Raw genomic sequence first — 17,829 nt, forward strand, 5'->3', positions numbered from 1 at the left:
CTGTCTACCTAGGCTGGCATCTGCCGAAGCGTAGGTATGCACTTGATAGTGTTTGGTAAACGTGTGCAGACTCGACCAGGTAGCCGCCTGGCACACTTGCTGAGCCGTAGCCTGATGCCGTAATGCCCAGGACGCACCCACGGCTCTGGTAGAATGGGCCTTCAGTCCAGATGGAATCGGAAGCCCAGCAGAACGGTATGTGTGAAGAATTGGTTCCTTGATCCACCGCGCCAGGGTGGATTTGGAAGCTTGCGATCCCTTATGCTGACCAGCGACTAGGACAAAGAGCGCATCCGAACGGCGTAGAGCCGCCGTGCGAGAAATGTAAATCCTGAGTGCTCTCACCAGGTCCAACAGATGTAAACCCTTTTCAAATTGGTGAACTGGATGCGGACACAAAGATGGTAAGGTGATATCCTGATTGAGATGAAAGGAAGAAACCACCTTGGGAGAAAACTCTGGAATTGGACGCAGTACTACCTTGTCTTGGTGAAACACCAGGAAGGGAGATTTGCAAGATAACGCCGCTAGCTCGGACACTCTTCGAAGAGACGTGACCGCCACAAGAAAAACTACCTTTTGTGAAAGCCGAGAAAGGGGAACCTCTTTCAAAGGCTCGAAAGGCGGCTTCTGGAGAGCAATGAGAACCTTGTTCAGATCCCAGGGTTCCAATGGCCGTCTGTAAGGAGGAACGATATGACAAACTCCTTGGAGAAACGTGCGTACTTTAGAAAGCTGTGCCAAGCGCTTCTGAAAGAATACGGATAGCGCGGAGACTTGACCCTTAAGAGAGCTAAGCGACAAACCTTTTTCCAACCCAGACTGCAGGAAGGAAAGAAAAATTGGCAATGCAAATGGCCAGGGAGAAAACCCTTGAGCCAAGCACCACGCTAAGAATATCTTCCACGTTCTGTGATAGATCTTAGCTGAGGATGGTTTTCTAGCCTGTCTCATTGTGGCAACAACATCCTGAGATAAACCTGAGGCCGCTAGGATCCAGGACTCAATGGCCACACAGTCAGGTTCAGGGCCGCAGAATTCAGATGGAAAAACGGCCCTTGAGACAGCAAATCTGGACGGTCTGGTAGTGTCCACGGTTGGCCTACCGTGAGATGCCACAGATCCGGGTACCACGACCTTCTTGGCCAATCTGGAGCGACGAGTATGGCTCGATGGCAGTCGGACCTGATTTTCCGGAGAACTCTGGGTAACAATGCTAGAGGTGGGAACACATAGGGGAGTCGGAATTGCGACCAATCCTGAACCAAGGCGTCTGCCGCCAGTGCTCGGTGATCGTGAGACCGTGCCATGAAAACTGGGACCTTGTTGTTGTGCCGTGACGCCATCAGATCGACGTCCGGCGTCCCCCAGCGGCAACAGATCTGCTGAAACACGTCCGGGTGAAGTGACCATTCTCCTGCGTCCATGCCCTGGCGACTGAGAAAGTCTGCTTCCCAGTTTTCCACGCCTGGGATGTGAACTGCGGATATGGTGGACGCTCTGCTTTCCACCCACGTCAAAATCCGTTGGACTTCTTGAAAAGCTTGGCGACTGCGTGTTCCCCCTTGGTGGTTGATGTAAGCCACCGCCGTAGAATTGTCCGACTGAATCCGAATCTGCTTGCCTTCCAGCCATTGTTGGAAGGCTCGCAGGGCAAGATAGATTGCTCTGATTTCCAGAACATTGATCTGCAGGGTGGACTCTTCCAGAGTCCACATCCCCTGAGCCCTGTGGTGGCGATACACCGCTCCCCACCCTGATAGGCTCGCATCCGTCGTGACCACTGCCCAGGACGGGGGAAGGAACGACCTTCCCTGTGACAATGAGGTGGGGAGAAGCCACCAACGGAGAGAGTCCTTGGCAGTCTGAGAGAGGGAGACAGTCCTGTCGAGGGACGTCGATTTCCCGTCCCATTGGCGTAGAATGTCCCATTGTAGAGGGCTCAGATGAAACTGCGCGAACGGGACTGCCTCCATTGCTGCTACCATCTTTCCTAGGAAATGCATGAGGCGCCTCAGTGAGTGCGACTGGCTCTGAAGGAGAGATTGCACTCCAGTCCGTAGCGAGCACTGCTTGTCCAGTGGAAGCTTCACTATCGCTGATAGAGTATGAAACTCCATGCCAAGATAAGTCAGAGATTGGGTCGGGGTTAGATGAGACTTTGGAAAGTTGATAATCCACCCGAAACTCTGGAGAGTGTCTAGTGCCACCTTCAGACTGTGTTGGCATGCCTCTTGAGAGGGTGCCTTTATAAGCAGGTCGTCTAGATACGGGATGACCGAGTGACCCTGCGAGTGCAGAACAGCTACTACTGCTGCCATGACCTTGGTGAAGACCCGGGGGGCTGTTGCCAGACCGAAAGGTAACGCTACGAACTGTAGGTGTTCGTCGTGTATGACGAAGCGTAGGAAACGCTGATGCTCTGGTGCGATCGGCACGTGGAGATACGCATCCTTGATATCTATTGATGCTAGAAAATCTCCTTGAGACATTGAGGCTATGACGGAGCGTAGGGATTCCATCCGGAACCTCCTGACTTTTACGTGTCTGTTGAGCAACTTTAGATCCAGGACGGGCCGATACGATCCGTCCTTTTTTGGGACCACAAACAGATTGGAGTAAAAACCGTGACCTTGTTCCTGAAGAGGGACGGAGGTCACCACTCCTTCCGCCTTTAGAGCGGCCACCGCCTGCAACAGAGCATCGGCTCGGTCTGGTGGTGGAGAAGTTCTGAAGAAACGAGTTGGCGGACGAGAACTGAACTCTATCCTGTACCCGTGAGACAGAATATCCCTCACCCAACGGTCTTTGACGTGTGACAGCCAGATGTCGCCAAAGTGGGAAAGCCTCCCACCGACCGCGGGTGTGGGAATCGGAGACCGCAAGTCAGGAGGACGCCGTCTTGGCAACGGTTCCTCCGGCTGTCCTTTTTGGGCGTGACTGAGACCTCCAAGAATCTGAGCGTCTCTGGTCCTTTTGAGTCTTTTTTGACGAGGCGAATTGGGACCTGCCCGGTCCTCGAAAGGACCGATAACCAGACTGACCCTTCCTTTGTTGGGGTTTGTTTTGTCTGTGTTGCGGTAAGGATGAGTCCTTACCCTTGGAGTGTTTGATGATTTCATCCAAACGCTCTCCAAACAATCGGTCACGAGAAAAAGGCAAATTGGTTAAGCACTTCTTGGAATGAGAATCTGCTTTCCAATGTCTCAACCACAGGGCCCTACGCAAAACAACGGAGTTGGCTGACGCCACTGCCGTGCGGCTTGTAGCGTCAAGAACAGCATTAATCGCGTACGACGCGAATGCCGCCATTTGCGAGGTCAATGGTGCTACCTGCGGGGCACATGCACGTGTGACGGAGTCAACTCGCGCAAGCCCGGCTGAGATAGCTTGGAGTGCCCATACGGCCGCAAAAGAAGGCGCTAATGACGCTCCAATCGCTTCATAGATGGATTTCAGCCAGAGCTCCATCTGCCTGTCAGTGGCATCTTTAAGTGCCGCTCCATCTTCAACAGCAACCAAGGATCTAGCTGCAAGCCTGGAAATTGGAGGATCCACTTTTGGACACTGGGTCCAACCCTTGACCACCTCAGGGGGAAAAGGATAGCGTGTATCTTTAAGCCGTTTAGGAAAACGCCTTTCAGGATAAGCGTGGGGTTTCTGGATTGCGTCTCTAAAGTCAGCGTGGTCCAGAAAAGTGCTTAAAGTACGCTTAGGGTATCTGAAATGGATTCTCTCGTGCTGCGAAGCTGACTCCTCCACAAGAGGAGCTGGTGGGGAAATATTTAACATCTTATTGATGTTAAATATAAGATCATTAACTATGGCGTCACCATCTGGTGTATCTAGATTGAGAGCGGTCCCAGGATCAGAATCCTGATCAGTTACGTCCGCCTCATCACCCATAGATTCATCTCGCTGGGATTCTGACCATTGAGATGAATGTGAAGGCCCGTCATAGCGAGCCCGCTTAGGCTGCCCGGGGCCATCGTCCGAGTCAGAGTCTTCACCCTGAGGTGTATATGCCCGTCCCGGAGCTTGGAGCTGAGGGGGACCAGGGGGCAATGATTGCACAGTGTCCGTGGCCTGAAGTACAGGCCTAGCTCGCAATGTGTCAAGAATTTGTGACATAGTGAGAGACATTCTGTCAGCAAAAGCTGCAAACTCAGTTCCTGTCACCTGGACAGCATTCACAGGTGGTACACCCTGGGTCACGTCCAGCAGAGGTCCCGACTGTGCAAGCGCCGCAGGGGCCGAGCACTGCACACAATGGGGGTCCGTGGAGCCTGCTGGTAGAAAAGTCCCACAAGCGGTGCAGGAAGCATATAATGTCTGTGCCTTGGCACCCTTGCGTTTTACGGACGACATGTTGCTGGCTCTCTGCAATGTGAGAGAGTCTATAGCCAAAGGGCGCCCAGCGCTATGCAATACAAAGTATTTGTATAAACAAAATACTAAGAATAATACTGGCACAAGAGGGGGCTTACCGCCCGCTGAATAGCGGGTAAGAGGCTGCAGATTCCCTGTCTGGGTCTCCCCGGCTCCCCTCTGCAGCTCAGCGTGTCAGCAGGAATGGCTGCCGGCGTCTGTGGAGAGGGGCGGTCCGTGGGAGTTCCCAAACAAAAGTGCGGGAACAGTGTCCCCTCTGTGCCGATTGTGAGGGCTGGAGTATGTAAAAACGACTCCAGCCCTCAGCGCTGATGCACTGGCCAGCGTCCCGCCCCTCTCCTGACTGGCAGGTCTGGGGGCGGGAACGAACGGAAGCAGGCCGCAAAAGCCGGGGACTCGAGTTATCAGCGCGGCCGCCGTAAAAGCGCGGGCCGCGCTGAAGTCCCCGGCGCACCACAAGTGTCAGCCGCGCCGCAGTCCCAGCGGCCGGCATGACCGTTCCTAGACGTGGCCAGCGTCCCGCCCCTCTCCTGACTGGCAGGTCCGGGGGGCGGGAACGAACGGAAGCAGGCCGCAAAAGCCGGGGACTCGAGTTATCAGCGCGGCCGCCGTAAAAGCGCGGGCCGCGCTGAAGTCCCCGGCGCACCACAAGTGCCAGCCGCGCCGCAGTCCCAGCGGCCGGCGCGACCGTTTCCCACTAGTGTGCCTGCTTCAGCGAAGCTGAATGAGGCCTGGCACAAGCGCCGTAGCGCTGATGTCCCCCCGGCGCACTACAACACCCAGCAAGCTGCGGTGTGAGCGCCTGCACGGGGACACAGAGTACCTTGAGGATGCAGGGCCATGTCCCTGATGTACTCCGCTCCATCCAGCATCTTCTCCAGGGGCTGTAGATGGAGCACGGTCTCAGTGCCTGGAGACCGGTAAATCCCACTTCACCCAGAGCCCTGTAAAAAGGGATGGGGAAGGAATCAGCATGTGGGCTCCTGCCGCCGTACCCGCAATGGGTACCTCAACCTTACAAACACCTCCGACATACAGTGGGGTGAGAAGGGAGCATGCTGGGGACACTATATGTGTCCTCTTTTCTTCCATCCGATATAGTCAGCAGCTGCTGCTGACTAAAAACAATGGAGCTATGCGTGCGTGTCTGACCTCCTTGCGCACAAAGCTAAAACTGAGGAATCTGTACTCCTACGGGAGGGTGTATAGCCAGAAGGGGAGGGGCCTTACACTTTTAAGTGTAGTTCTTTGTGCGGCCTCCAGAGGGCAGTAGCTATACACCCACTGTCTGGGTCTCCCAATTAGGAGCGAAAAAGAAAAAATAAAAACAACATGAGGTCCCCTCTATTTCTGATAATCAGCCAAGGTAAATCTAACAGCTGGGGGCTGGTATTATCAGGCTGGGAAGGCCCATGATTTAGCCCCTCCCAGACTTAAAATAGCAGCCTGAAGCTGCTCCAAAAGTGACGCATCCATTAGTTGCGCCAATTCTGGTGCTTTGCCCGGCTCATCCAGATTGCCCTGGTGCGGTAGCAATTTTTAGGCTGGGAAGGGCCAAATAATGCCAACAACAACACTAGCCACCAGCTGACTGCATTAACTTGGCCGGTTATCAAAAATAGGAGGGAACCCCACGCAGGATATATATTTTTTATGATGCAAATTAAAAAAAAAAAAAAAAAAAAAAGTGTGCAGTTCCCTCTATTTTTGATGACCAGCAAAGGTAAAAGCAGACAACTGTAGGCTGCCGCCCTCAGCTGTCTTTGGCGGCAGCCCACAGTTGTCTGCTTTACCTGTGCTGGTCATCAAAAATAGAGGGAACTCCACACTTTTTTTTTTTTTTTATTTGCATCACAAAAAAATATATCCGGCGTGTGATTCCCTCCTATTTTTGATTTCTTTATTTTTAAAGAACAGCATACAGGCATCTTCCGTATGCAAGAAAGCTTGTTAATTGGCTGCGCTGCAACCTTTTAACAAACTTTATTAGCATACGAACAGAACACAAACTGCGACAGATTTTATTTTTCAGTCTGTTTTTTAGTTCGAGCCCTTAACTTTATCGTTTGTGTTCGCTAATCCCTAATACTCATAAAAAACCCTTAACGTAGCCTCAAATGGCAAGATGATCTTGGCTTGTAGCAAATCTACTTCAACAATGAAGCACTTTAAGTCCGCAATCACACATCCATTTGTCACATGTGTTTTATCTGCATTTTTGGCGCTAAAAGACATATCCCATTTCAGTCTATGGAGATGTTCACATGTTTGTTTTCTTTAGAAGACTGAGAAACAACCGTTTTTGATCAAGGTCACAAATCTTTATCACCCACACAAGTTTAGGCTTCCATGAAAATCGTGGTCAGCACACAAATGCAATCCATGGGTGTTCCAGGACTAACATTATAATGGGTAGTTTTGCTACTGTATATCTTTTGCCGAAAATTACTGATGAGTTTTGTATTATGTTACTGAAAGTGTAAAAAAAAAAAAAATTATAAAATTTATTATATTTAGTTTTTTTTTTCACCCCATTTCGGAAACGCCACGCAGCAGTGTGTCTGCGCCAACCATTCAGCGCTCATCATGGTGCACGGGCACTATTTTACATGCACAATAAACGCTGGGGTGTGAATGGTTGCAGCATGCAGAGGGGTCTCTGCAAGTGTGAGGTCACAGAGAGGTCGCTGCAAGTGTGAGGTCACAGAGGGGTCTCTGCAAGTGTGAGGTCACAGAGGGGTCTCTGCAAGTGTGAGGTCACAGAGGGGTCTCTGCAAGTGTGAGGTCACAGAGGGGTCTCTGCAAATGTGAGGTCACAGAGGGGTCTCTGCAAGTGTGAGGTCACAGAGGGGTCTCTGCAAGTGTGAGGTCACAGAGGGGTCTCTGCAAGTGTGAGGTCACAGAGGGGTCTCTGCAAGTGTGAGGTCACAGAGGGGTCTCTGCAAGTGTGAGGTCACAGAGCGGTCGCTGCAAGTGTGAGGTCACAGAGTGGTCTCTGCAAGTGTGAGGTCACAGAGGGGTCTCTGCAAGTGTGAGGTCACAGAGGGGTCTCTGCAAGTGTGAGGTCAGGGCTGGAATGTACGCCTGCACACGCCCTTTTAGAATATTCCCAAATATGACAATTTAAGCAAACCACCACCTCCAAACCTTTTCAATAATAAATATATTTTGAAGATTACAATCAGGATTTACCTAATTCAATACAAGTGATCCCAAGAGACCAAACATCCACTTTCCCATCGTACTGTCCTTCATCCATGGCTAAGATTACTTCAGGGGCCATCCTATAATAGAAAGCAAACACTATAAGGTTCCCCGTCTTCGTGCTTGGCCATATTTGGAACTCCCTTAGAAAATAACGGAGGGCTGGACATCGGCAGTCACTACTTTATTCACAGTGGTAGCAAGACTGGGTCCAGTACTAGAGACTGATGCGGATCCCACCTCGGAGGCTCTACCTGTCAGACGTTAACATAAACGCGGTGCCCTTAACCCCTTCAGCCCCCGGGCACTTTCCGTTTTTGTTTTTTGCTCCTTTTCTTCCGAGAGCCGTAACTTTTTTATTATTCCGTCAATCTTGCCATATGAGGGCTTGTTTTTTGTGGGACGAGTTGTACTTTTAAATGAAACCATAGGTTTTACCATATATTGTACTGGAAAATGGGAAAAAAATTCCAAGTGTGGAAAAACTGCAAAAAAAGTGTGATCGCACAATAGTTTTTGGGATGTTTTATTCACAGTGTTCACTATATGATAAAACTGATTTATCTATGTAATGCCTCAGGTCGGTGCGAGTTTGTAGACACCAAACATGTATAGGTTTACTTGTATCTAAGGAGTTAAAAAAAATTCACAAGTTTTTCCAATAAAAGTGGCGCACGTTTTGCGCCATTTTCCGAAACACGTAGAGTTTTTATTTTTTGGGATCAGTGGCTGCTTATTTTTTGCGTCTCGAGCTGACGTTTATAATGGTACCATTTTTGCGCAGATGCTACGTTTTGATCGCCTGTTATTGCATTTTGCGTAAAACTTGCGGCGACCAAAAAACGTAATTTTGGCGTTTGGAATTTTTTTGCTACTACGCAGTTTACCAATCAGATTAATTGATTTTATATTTTGATAGATCGGGCATTTCTGAACGCGGCGATACCAAATGTGTATATTTATTTATTTTTTAACCCTTTAATTTTCAATGGGGGGAAAGGGGGGTGATTTGAACTTTTAGGGGTTTTTTTAAACTTTTTTTTCACTTTTTTTTATTTTATTTTACTAGTCCCCCTAGGGGGCTATAGCGATCAGCAATCCGATCGCTATTATCTATCTGCTGATCACAGCTATACAGCTGTAAAGAGCAGATTCACTCACTTTGTTTTTCCCTCTGCTCTCGGCCGAGGGAAAGCGAACGTGAAACATCATAGCTGCAGGTGTCATCACATGACCCTGTGCTACGATGGCAACCACCGATAGTCACGTGATAACGCACGTGACTTCCGGTGGGGGCGGCGGTAAGTAAAAAACATGGCCGCGCGCATTTAGATCTTGCTGCCAGACTTTGGCAGCAAGATTTAAGGGGTTAATGGCTGCGGGTGGAATCGCTTCCACCCGCGGCTAGCAGGCACACATGTCAGCTGTTGAAAACAGCTGATGTGTGTGCCGACCGCCGCCACCTGCCCGTGGCAGGGGACTGGGCTTAGCGGGACACGATCCTTGACTGATAGATCCGTCCAAGGTCGTGAAGGGGTTAAAGATTATATTGTCAAGTATACAAGCTAATACACATACCGTCTCATACTAATACACTGACATAAGTGTACAATAACGAGCACAGCTAACAGACGACAGCCCAGAAATATCAGACATTTGGGAATCTGACCTTCCTGTTTCCACAGCAACACTGATTTCTAGATATATATTAAATAAGACGTGCTGCATTTTAGCAGAACAAAGAGCCGACATAAGTTTCATCCATCACTTACCAATATGGTGTCCCCACAAATGAATTGGCAGGAGAGGCTATTGATGCAGACCCAAAATCAGCAAGTTTCACCTGGCCTGGCTCTGTGAGAAGGATGTTGCCGGCCTTTATATCTCTATGGGAAACACAATGTTACACACATGAGAAAGTATCAGTTACCATTGATGAAAGATTTGGAAGTCATGCTTTATGGTTGTACATCAGGATCACTTACATAGCAGTAGTTGTAGGCTGTTTTGTGGGCATAGTAAAGCATTTGGTGATGTAGGCTACTTTCACACAGTTGTTTTTCCCATAAGGCACAATCCGGAAAAAAACGAATAAAACTGATCCGGCGCCAGATCCGTTTTACCCCCATTGATTTGTATTAGCGCCGTATTGTGCCTGATGGCCTTGCGTTGCATCCGGCTTTTGCTGGATCCGTCGTAATTGGCCAACACGGCGGCCGGATGGAACGACTCTTGTAACGTTTTTTGTCTCTGACAAAAAAACGCATTGCGTCGGATCCGGTGTGATAAGGTGTGATTTATAATGGAAGCCTATGGACGCTGGATCCGGCAAAAAACTGATGCAGCCACCGGATCCATTTTTGTACACTGAGCATGCTTCAATTTATTGTAAAAAAAAAAGAGATCCAGCAAAAAAAAAAAACAAAAAAAAAAAACTGATGCGCCGGATCTGGTTTTTGACAGATCAGGTATACCGGAGCCGTCAAAATAAAAAAAATAAAAAAAAAAAAAAGGATCAGGCGCATCCGTTTTTGCATATTCTGCGCCGGATCCGTTGCATCAGACAAACGCCGGATTGTGCCTGATGCCAAAAAAACTGATGTGTGAAAGTAGCCTTAATCTACATCATTTATCCTTCATAACTGCACCTAACAAACATCAGAACATAAAAGGATGCCCCCAGGGCGTCTCCGTAGAGGAGCCTCCATCTTTAGGGCTATCTTTGTCTAGCAGGTAATCTTAGAAGCTCTAAAGGACATTTTATTAAAGCACCACTCCAACGGTTTTTGTTTTTTTTTTTATCAGCACTGGAGTAGTGCTATAAATGTAAGCCCTATTATACTCTTCCTCCAGCGGCTTCATCATTTTTCGGTGCCATATTGTGCCTCTAACATCTGTCTGGCCTCGAAAGTCAGAAGTTATGCCTCAAGCTCTCAATACAAGTCTATGAAAGCCAGAACGAGGCGCTCATAGACTTTGAGTTGTGACCTCCGGTGCGCTCTTTGAAATCCTGGAGCTTTTGACAGGTCACAAATTGCCAAGACCCACTGGACCGGCGCTGGAAAAAGATGAAGCAGATGTTATCATTAGTGGGATTTGACTCAGGACCCCACCGCGGCAAAACTGCAGTGCTAACCACTGAGCCACCGTGTTGTCCATAATAAAAATTAAAAATAAAAGGCTGGATTGTGCTTTAAAGTTATTTCTTCACTGTAGAATATTATGCATAGTAGATACACAGTGCTAGAGAATTACACATCATTTGGGGAGGGGGATGAGTTTTGTTTTTTTTTATTATTGTGAAAATTACTTGCTTCTGCCAATGGTAATATAAAACCTTATCAATTGTCTACTCACCTATGGATTAAATTATGAGAATGCAAATAAGCTAATCCCTGCAGTGCCCCGTGTGTGATTGCCGCAATTTCATTTTCTTGCAATGGCTTTTTGTGTACTGAAAAACAAGAAGAAAAAACAAATGTCATATGTGTAGTCAACGCACGCAGAATGGTATAGTGATTCTGTCATCAGTCTGTAAGGGATGCAGCGGGTGTGAATACACCAGGAGCAGGAAACACCACAAGTAAAAGGTGCTTGCTGCAGTGTAGTTGTGGCATGTACCAGCCTAACTAGGTGAGTCAGCTGACCAAAAAAAAAAAAAAAAAAAATCGGCTAAATCTTCCTGAAGGACTTTTGCAGTGAAGTGAAGGTTCTGATTTGACACACTAGCAATCCTACGAGCAGCTCTCTCAGAAATTTTGCTTGGTTTTCCAGACCTTATCCTGACCTCCACTGTTTCTGTAAGTGCCATTTCTGAATTACTTTTCAAACTGAGGAAAGGGCAACTTGAAAATGCTTTGCTATTTTCTTCTAGCTTTCTTCTGCTTTGTGGGCCTTCACCATTTTGATTTTCAGAGTGCTAGGCAGCTGCTTTGAAAAACCCATGGCTGTTGTTTTATTTGCACAAGGTTAGAGGAAGCTGGGTTTTTATAAAGCTGTGAAATTTGCATCGCCTGCCCTTTCCTAACTATGATAATGAACAAGCCAGAAACCTAACAGGCTATTTAAGGTCTGAAATGATAGTCAAAGTTATCTGAGCACACAAATCTCCAAGGGTGGTCAAACTTTTGCATTGGCCCAATTTCATTTTTGTAGTTTTTAAAATGTTAAAGATGAAAATATTTTTTTTTGTTCTGACTTAAAATATAAAGGAAATGTGTCATCTTTAACTTTATGCCTTTTAGAGATCATTTCATTTTCAACTTGATTAACTGTACACAATAACAGTAATTTTGACCAGTCGTGCACAAACTTCTGCATAGCACTGTATCAAAGTAATTGCACTAGAATTCTTTCAATTGTACTCTAAGGCACAGAAGGTTGGCGCAACTCTGAGTAGAGCAAAAATTGTGTCACTTTACAGTTTTGCACTAGTTTCTTCCAGTTGTGCCAAAATAGCAGAATCTGGGGACTGATGGGACGTGATGTTACAGATTGTCTAATACATGATATCTTGTGGTGTTTCCTTACACCAGAAATCTAACTCCAGTCAGGGGTTTGAGTAAGATTTCTGGCACAATGCACGATTGGTGCACGCCAATCATCAGTAGTGTGAGTCATGAATGAGGAGCATCGGACTCCATCAAGCTGCCTCATCAAAACTGGGGAGAACAATCACTGGTCTGGATGAATTGAGGCCATTGGTTTTGGGGGCTTATTTTTTTGCAGGTTTTTGAGGGAAGAGGGGTTGGGGGGGGGGGCTAAATGCAGAATGGTTTTAATGTAGTGGGAGAATATCTTGATTCTTGTGGGTCTGACAATGGACTAATGCAGTTTAAGCTTGAAGACAGGGGCAGGAAAAAATGAAATAAAAATACAAAACCGAGTGGGCTTTGTATTTTGCATACCAGTAAGGACCATGAAATTACACAGAGGACCAGCTCAGGTACAGCAGGTTTTGCTGGTAGTATGGGAACATGACTTCGAGCTCCCTTTTATCATTACCTTTGTGACTGATTTTTGTCTAGTTTGGTAATTTATTTGCTTTTTTTTGCACTTTTTTGAAGGTTATTTTATATGTGCTTGCCTTATTGTTTGTGCTTGGTCTCAACTTTGTGGTTAGAAATTAGCAATTGCAGATGTTTTCGCCTGTTTCATCATTTTCGACTTTTGTTGCCGAAAAGTAGGAAAAACGGTCGAAAAAATAGAGCCCTTTTTAACTTTGCTCCAAATTCAATATGGTCCATGCAATTCATGAAGAAATCGGCACCAAAAACAGCAACAAATGCCACAAAACAAAAAAGTGACTGCTCAGTGGATGGTTCATCACTTGCGCTTTTTAAAACCATGAACTACTAGTTTATAAGAAACTATACAAACCATGAAAAAAGAATTACCTTCTAATAAGTCTGATGCAGATCCTAAACAATATTCCATAACCAGCTGGAGAGAGAAAACAGAGGATCAGTATACACAGATCTACCGCAGAAATGTTGTATCCTCTTCTGAAACAGAGAAAGCAGCGACACAAGGACACTGCACCATATTGGAATTACACAGAAAATATAACACTGCCACATACAAAAGGTACGAAAGAGATGGGCTACAACCAAGTATCAAAAATGTATATTTGCCTTTTTAAAAAAAGAAAAAAAAAATCCTTAAGGTGACATTTTTAAGGGTTCTTTCTACATGGGTCTCACTCGCCGTGGGCTCTGCAATGTTAAAAGTGAGTGTTGCCAATTCACAGCATTTCCACACCAAAGTGTGAAATCTGTAGTGGAAATCGGCAGCATAAATTGACATGCTGCAGAATACATTACATATCTGCGCGCACAGCAGGTCAATCTCGCTTCAGGATTTGCGCTGCACCATGTGGATGTGATTTCCTAAAATGTCATTCATTGCGTTGGTTCTGTATCAGACAAATTCCGCATATATGATATATGCTAATTATTGAAGGACCAAGATCAGTGGCTCCCCAAATATCCTAAGTGTGATTTAATATTTCACTTATAACACAGGTCATACATGTACAGTGGAACCTTGGATTAAGAGTAACTTGGTTTGAGAGTGTTTTGCAAGACAAGCAAAGCTTTTTACAAATTTGTAACTTGGTTCAAGAGCAATGATTTGCAATAAGAGCAAATAATGTGCACAATTCCGGTTCTGTCCTCTCACCAAACTCTGACCCACTCTGGTGGTAACTTTCTGTACATATACTGTATACCATTGTACCGTACAGTATATACTATATAGAATATCTATCAATTTGCATTTGTGGATACAGTATTGTACTTTCTTATTGATATCCAGTACAGCACATTGCTTATACTCTCTCTCACACACCAACAATTCTATTGGAAGCTAAAGTGCAGTTTAATTTGTTTTATGTTTTTTACTGTACAGTATTTTGTATCAGTTTACTGTAATAATTTTATATGAATACAGGACATTATATTGTATTACTGTAATAAGTTTGTATAAATGCTATAAATATTTTTGGGTTGCGGGAGGAATTGTCTCTGTTTCAATTATTTCCTATGGGAAAATTTGCTTTGTTATAAGAGTAACTTGGTTTAAGAGCTCACTCCCGGAACCAATTGTGCTCGTAATCCAAGGTTCCACTGTACATGGATTTTTGTATTTTGCTTTTTTTTTCAGTATTGTACACTTTTCTTCACCAAAAAAGTTGGGGTCAAATGTTACTTTGAAGTTGATAGGACAATGTGATACACACTAGCAGTTCATGATTGTGTGACACAGCCAGTAAAATGGTTTTCTGTGTGCTGTCTGTAACCCTTTCATGTCCGGTGAACACTCATTTATGGCCCTCTTACCTACTGAAATCATTGTCAACAATTCTATGCATACTCTACCTTCCTCTTGGACAAAAAAAAAAAAAAGAAGGTTGCAGCCAATCAGCAGCCTTTGATTGTCTGCAGGGGTCACGTGACAGTGTTTATGGGATACAGGGTTGAAAGCAGAGTGTCCAGGAGGTAGGGATACATTTTTATTTTTGCTCAATTCTGGGCCAATAATCTGGGATTGGCTGTATTAGTCAACCCCTTTATGAGTGAATACCCATTACATAGTGTGCAGATTTTCTGTGTGTAATTCAGTGCCAGTGAAGCGGAGGAGGGTCATGTGCAAATCAACCTGCGGGGTAACTGGAAATAAGTCCTTCGTGATACATAGGGTGAAATAGGACAACAATCTAAGACTAGCACTGAATGTAACATTGTGCATGAAAAAGAAGGGAATTTTGTTTACTTACCGTAAATTCCTTTTCTTCTAGCTCTAATTGGGAGACCCAGACAATTGGGTGTATAGGCTATGCCTCCGGAGGCCGCACAAAGTACTACACTTAAAAGTGTTAGGCCCCTCCCCTTCTGCCTATACACCCCCCGTGCTCCCACGGGCTCCTCAGTTTTGGTGCAAAAGCAAGAAGGAGGGAAAATAATTATAAACTGGTTTAAAGTAACTTCAATCCGAAGGAAACTCGGAGAACTGAAACCATTCAACATGAACAACATGTGTACACAAAAAAACAGGGGCGGGTGCTGGGTCTCCCAATTAGAGCTAGAAGAAAAGGAATTTACGGTAAGTAAACAAAATTCCCTTCTTTTTCGCTCTATTGGGAGACCCAGACAATTGGGACGTCCAAAAGCAGTCCCTGGGTGGGTAAAATAATACCTCGTAAGAGAGCCGTAAAACGGCCCTTTCCTACAGGTGGGCAACCGCCGCCTGAAGGACTCGTCTACCTAGGCTGGCATCCGCCGCAGCATAGGTATGCACCTGATAGTGCTTCGTGAAAGTGTGCAGGCTCGACCAGGTAGCCGCCTGACACACCTGTTGAGCCGTAGCCTGGTGCCTCAAAGCCCAGGACGCTCCCACGGCTCTGGTAGAGTGGGCCTTCAGCCCTGAGGGAACCGGAAGCCCAGCCGAACGGTAAGCTTCGATAATTGGCTCCTTGATCCACCGAGCCAGGGTTGATTTGGAAGCCTGTGATCCTTTACGCTGGCCAGCGACAAGGACAAAGAGTGCATCCGAGCGGCGCAGGGGCGCCGTACGAGAAATGTAGAGTCTGAGTGCTCTCACCAGATCTAACAAGTGCAAATCCTTTTCACATTGGTGAACTGGATGAGGATAAAAAGAGGGTAAGGAAATATCCTGATTGAGATGAAAAGGTGGATACCACCTTAGGGAGAAATTCCGGAACCGGACGTAGACCCACCTTGTCCTGGTGAAAAACCAGAAAAGGGGCTTTGCACGACAACGCTGCTAGCTCAGACACTCTCCGAAGAGAAGTGACTGCTACTAGAAAAACCACTTTCTGCGAAAGTCGTGAGAGGGAGATATCTCTCATTGGCTCGAATGGTGGTTTCTGAAGAACCATCAGCACCCTGTTTAGATCCCAGGGTTCTAACGGCCGCTTGTAAGGTGGAACGATGTGACAAACTCCCTGCAGGAACGTGCGTACCTGTGGAAGTCTAGCTAGGCGCTTCTGGAAAAACACAGAGAGCGCTGAAACTTGTCCCTTAAGGGAACCGAGCGACAAACCCTTTTCCAGTCCAGATTGAAGGAAGGACAGAAAAGTAGGTAATGCAAATGGCCAGGGAGAAAAACCCTGAGCAGAGCACCATGACAGGAAAATTTTCCACGTACTGTGATAAATCTTGGCGGACGTTGGTTTCCTAGCCCGTCTCATAGTGGCAATGACTTCTTGAGATAACCCTGAAGACGCTAGGATCCAGGACTCAATGGCCACACAGTCAGGTTGAGGGCCGCAGAATTCAGATGGAAAAACGGCCCTTGAGACAGCAAGTCTGGTCGGTCTGGTAGTGCCCACGGTTGGCCGACCGTGAGATGCCACAGATCCGGGTACCACGACCTCCTCGGCCAGTCTGGAGCGACGAGGATGGCGCGGCGGCAGTCGGCCCTGATCTTGCGTAACACTCTGGGCAACAGTGCCAGCGGAGGAAACACATAAGGGAGCTGAAACTGCGACCAATCCTGAACTAAGGCGTCTGCCGCCAGAGCTCTGGGATCTTGAGACCGTGCCATGAACGTTGGTACCTTGTTGTTGTGCCGGGACGCCATGAGGTCGACGTCCGGCACCCCCCAGCGGCAACAGATCTCCTGAAACACGTCCGGGTGAAGGGACCATTCCCCTGCGTCCATGCCCTGGCGACTGAGATAATCTGCTTCCCAGTTTTCCACGCCTGGGATGTGAACTGCGGATATGGTGGAGGCCGTGGCTTCCACCCACATCAAAATCCGCCGGACTTCCTGGAAGGCTTGTCGACTGCGTGTGCCGCTTTGGTGGTTGATGTATGCCACCGCTGTGGAATTGTCCGACTGAATTCGGATCTGCTTGCCTTCCAGCCACTGCTGGAACGCTTTCAGGGCAAGATACACTGCCCGAATTTCCAGAACATTGATCTGAAGCGAGGACTCTTGCCGGGACCACGTACCCTGAGTCCTGTGGTGGAGAAAAACCGCTCCCCACCCTGACAGACTTGCGTCCGTCGTGACTACTTCCCAGGATAGAGGACGCAGGTGAAACTGCGCGAAAGGGACTGCTTCCATTGCTGCCACCATCTTCCCCAGGAAGTGCATGAGGCGCCTCAAGGGGTGTGACTGGCCTTGAAGGAGAGATTGTACCCCTGTCTGTAGTGACCGCTGCTTGATCCGCGGAAGCTTCACTATCGCTGAGAGGGTAAGAAACTCCATGCCAAGGTATGTGAGCGATTGGGTCGGTGTCAGATTTGACTTTGGAAAATTGATGATCCACCCGAAACTCTGGAGAGTCTCCAGGGTAGCGTCGAGGCTGTGTTGGCATGCCTCTTGAGAGGGTGCCTTGATCAACAGATCGTCCAAGTACGGGATCACCGAGTGACCCTGAGAATGGAGGACCGCTACTACAGTAGCCATAACCTTGGTGAAAACCCGTGGGGCTGTTGCCAGGTCGAATGGCAGTGCCACGAACTGCAGGTGTTCGTTTCCTATGGCGAAGCGCAAGAAGCGCTGGTGCTCTGGGGCAATCGGAACGTGGAGATAAGCATCTTTGATATCGATCGATGCAAGGAAATCTCCCTGGGACATTGAGGCGATGACGGAACGGAGGGATTCCATCCGGAACCGCCTGGTCTTTACGTGTTTGTTGAGAAGTTTCAGGTCCAGGACAGGACGGAAGGACCCGTCCTTCTTTGGGACCACAAACAAGTTGGAGTA

The 17,829-nt window shown here is 47.3% G+C and overlaps 1 protein-coding gene across 1 annotated transcript in view; it reads right to left on the reverse strand.

Annotated features, from left to right (window-relative positions):
* Positions 1 to 17,829, reverse strand: part of TAOK1 (TAO kinase 1) — a 172,755-nt gene that overhangs the window by 57,289 nt on the left and 97,637 nt on the right. Inside the window, exons 6-9 of the mRNA XM_075333178.1 lie at positions 12,990 to 13,035; positions 10,951 to 11,047; positions 9,366 to 9,479; positions 7,582 to 7,673 (exon numbers count right to left, since the gene is read on the reverse strand). Coding sequence (XP_075189293.1) covers positions 7,582 to 7,673; positions 9,366 to 9,479; positions 10,951 to 11,047; positions 12,990 to 13,035 — 349 coding nt within the window. The remainder of the gene's footprint in view (positions 1 to 7,581; positions 7,674 to 9,365; positions 9,480 to 10,950; positions 11,048 to 12,989; positions 13,036 to 17,829) is intronic.

The sequence above is a fragment of the Anomaloglossus baeobatrachus genome, chromosome 2 (assembly GCF_048569485.1).
Source record: "Anomaloglossus baeobatrachus isolate aAnoBae1 chromosome 2, aAnoBae1.hap1, whole genome shotgun sequence".
Taxonomy (NCBI): Eukaryota; Metazoa; Chordata; class Amphibia; order Anura; family Aromobatidae; genus Anomaloglossus; species Anomaloglossus baeobatrachus.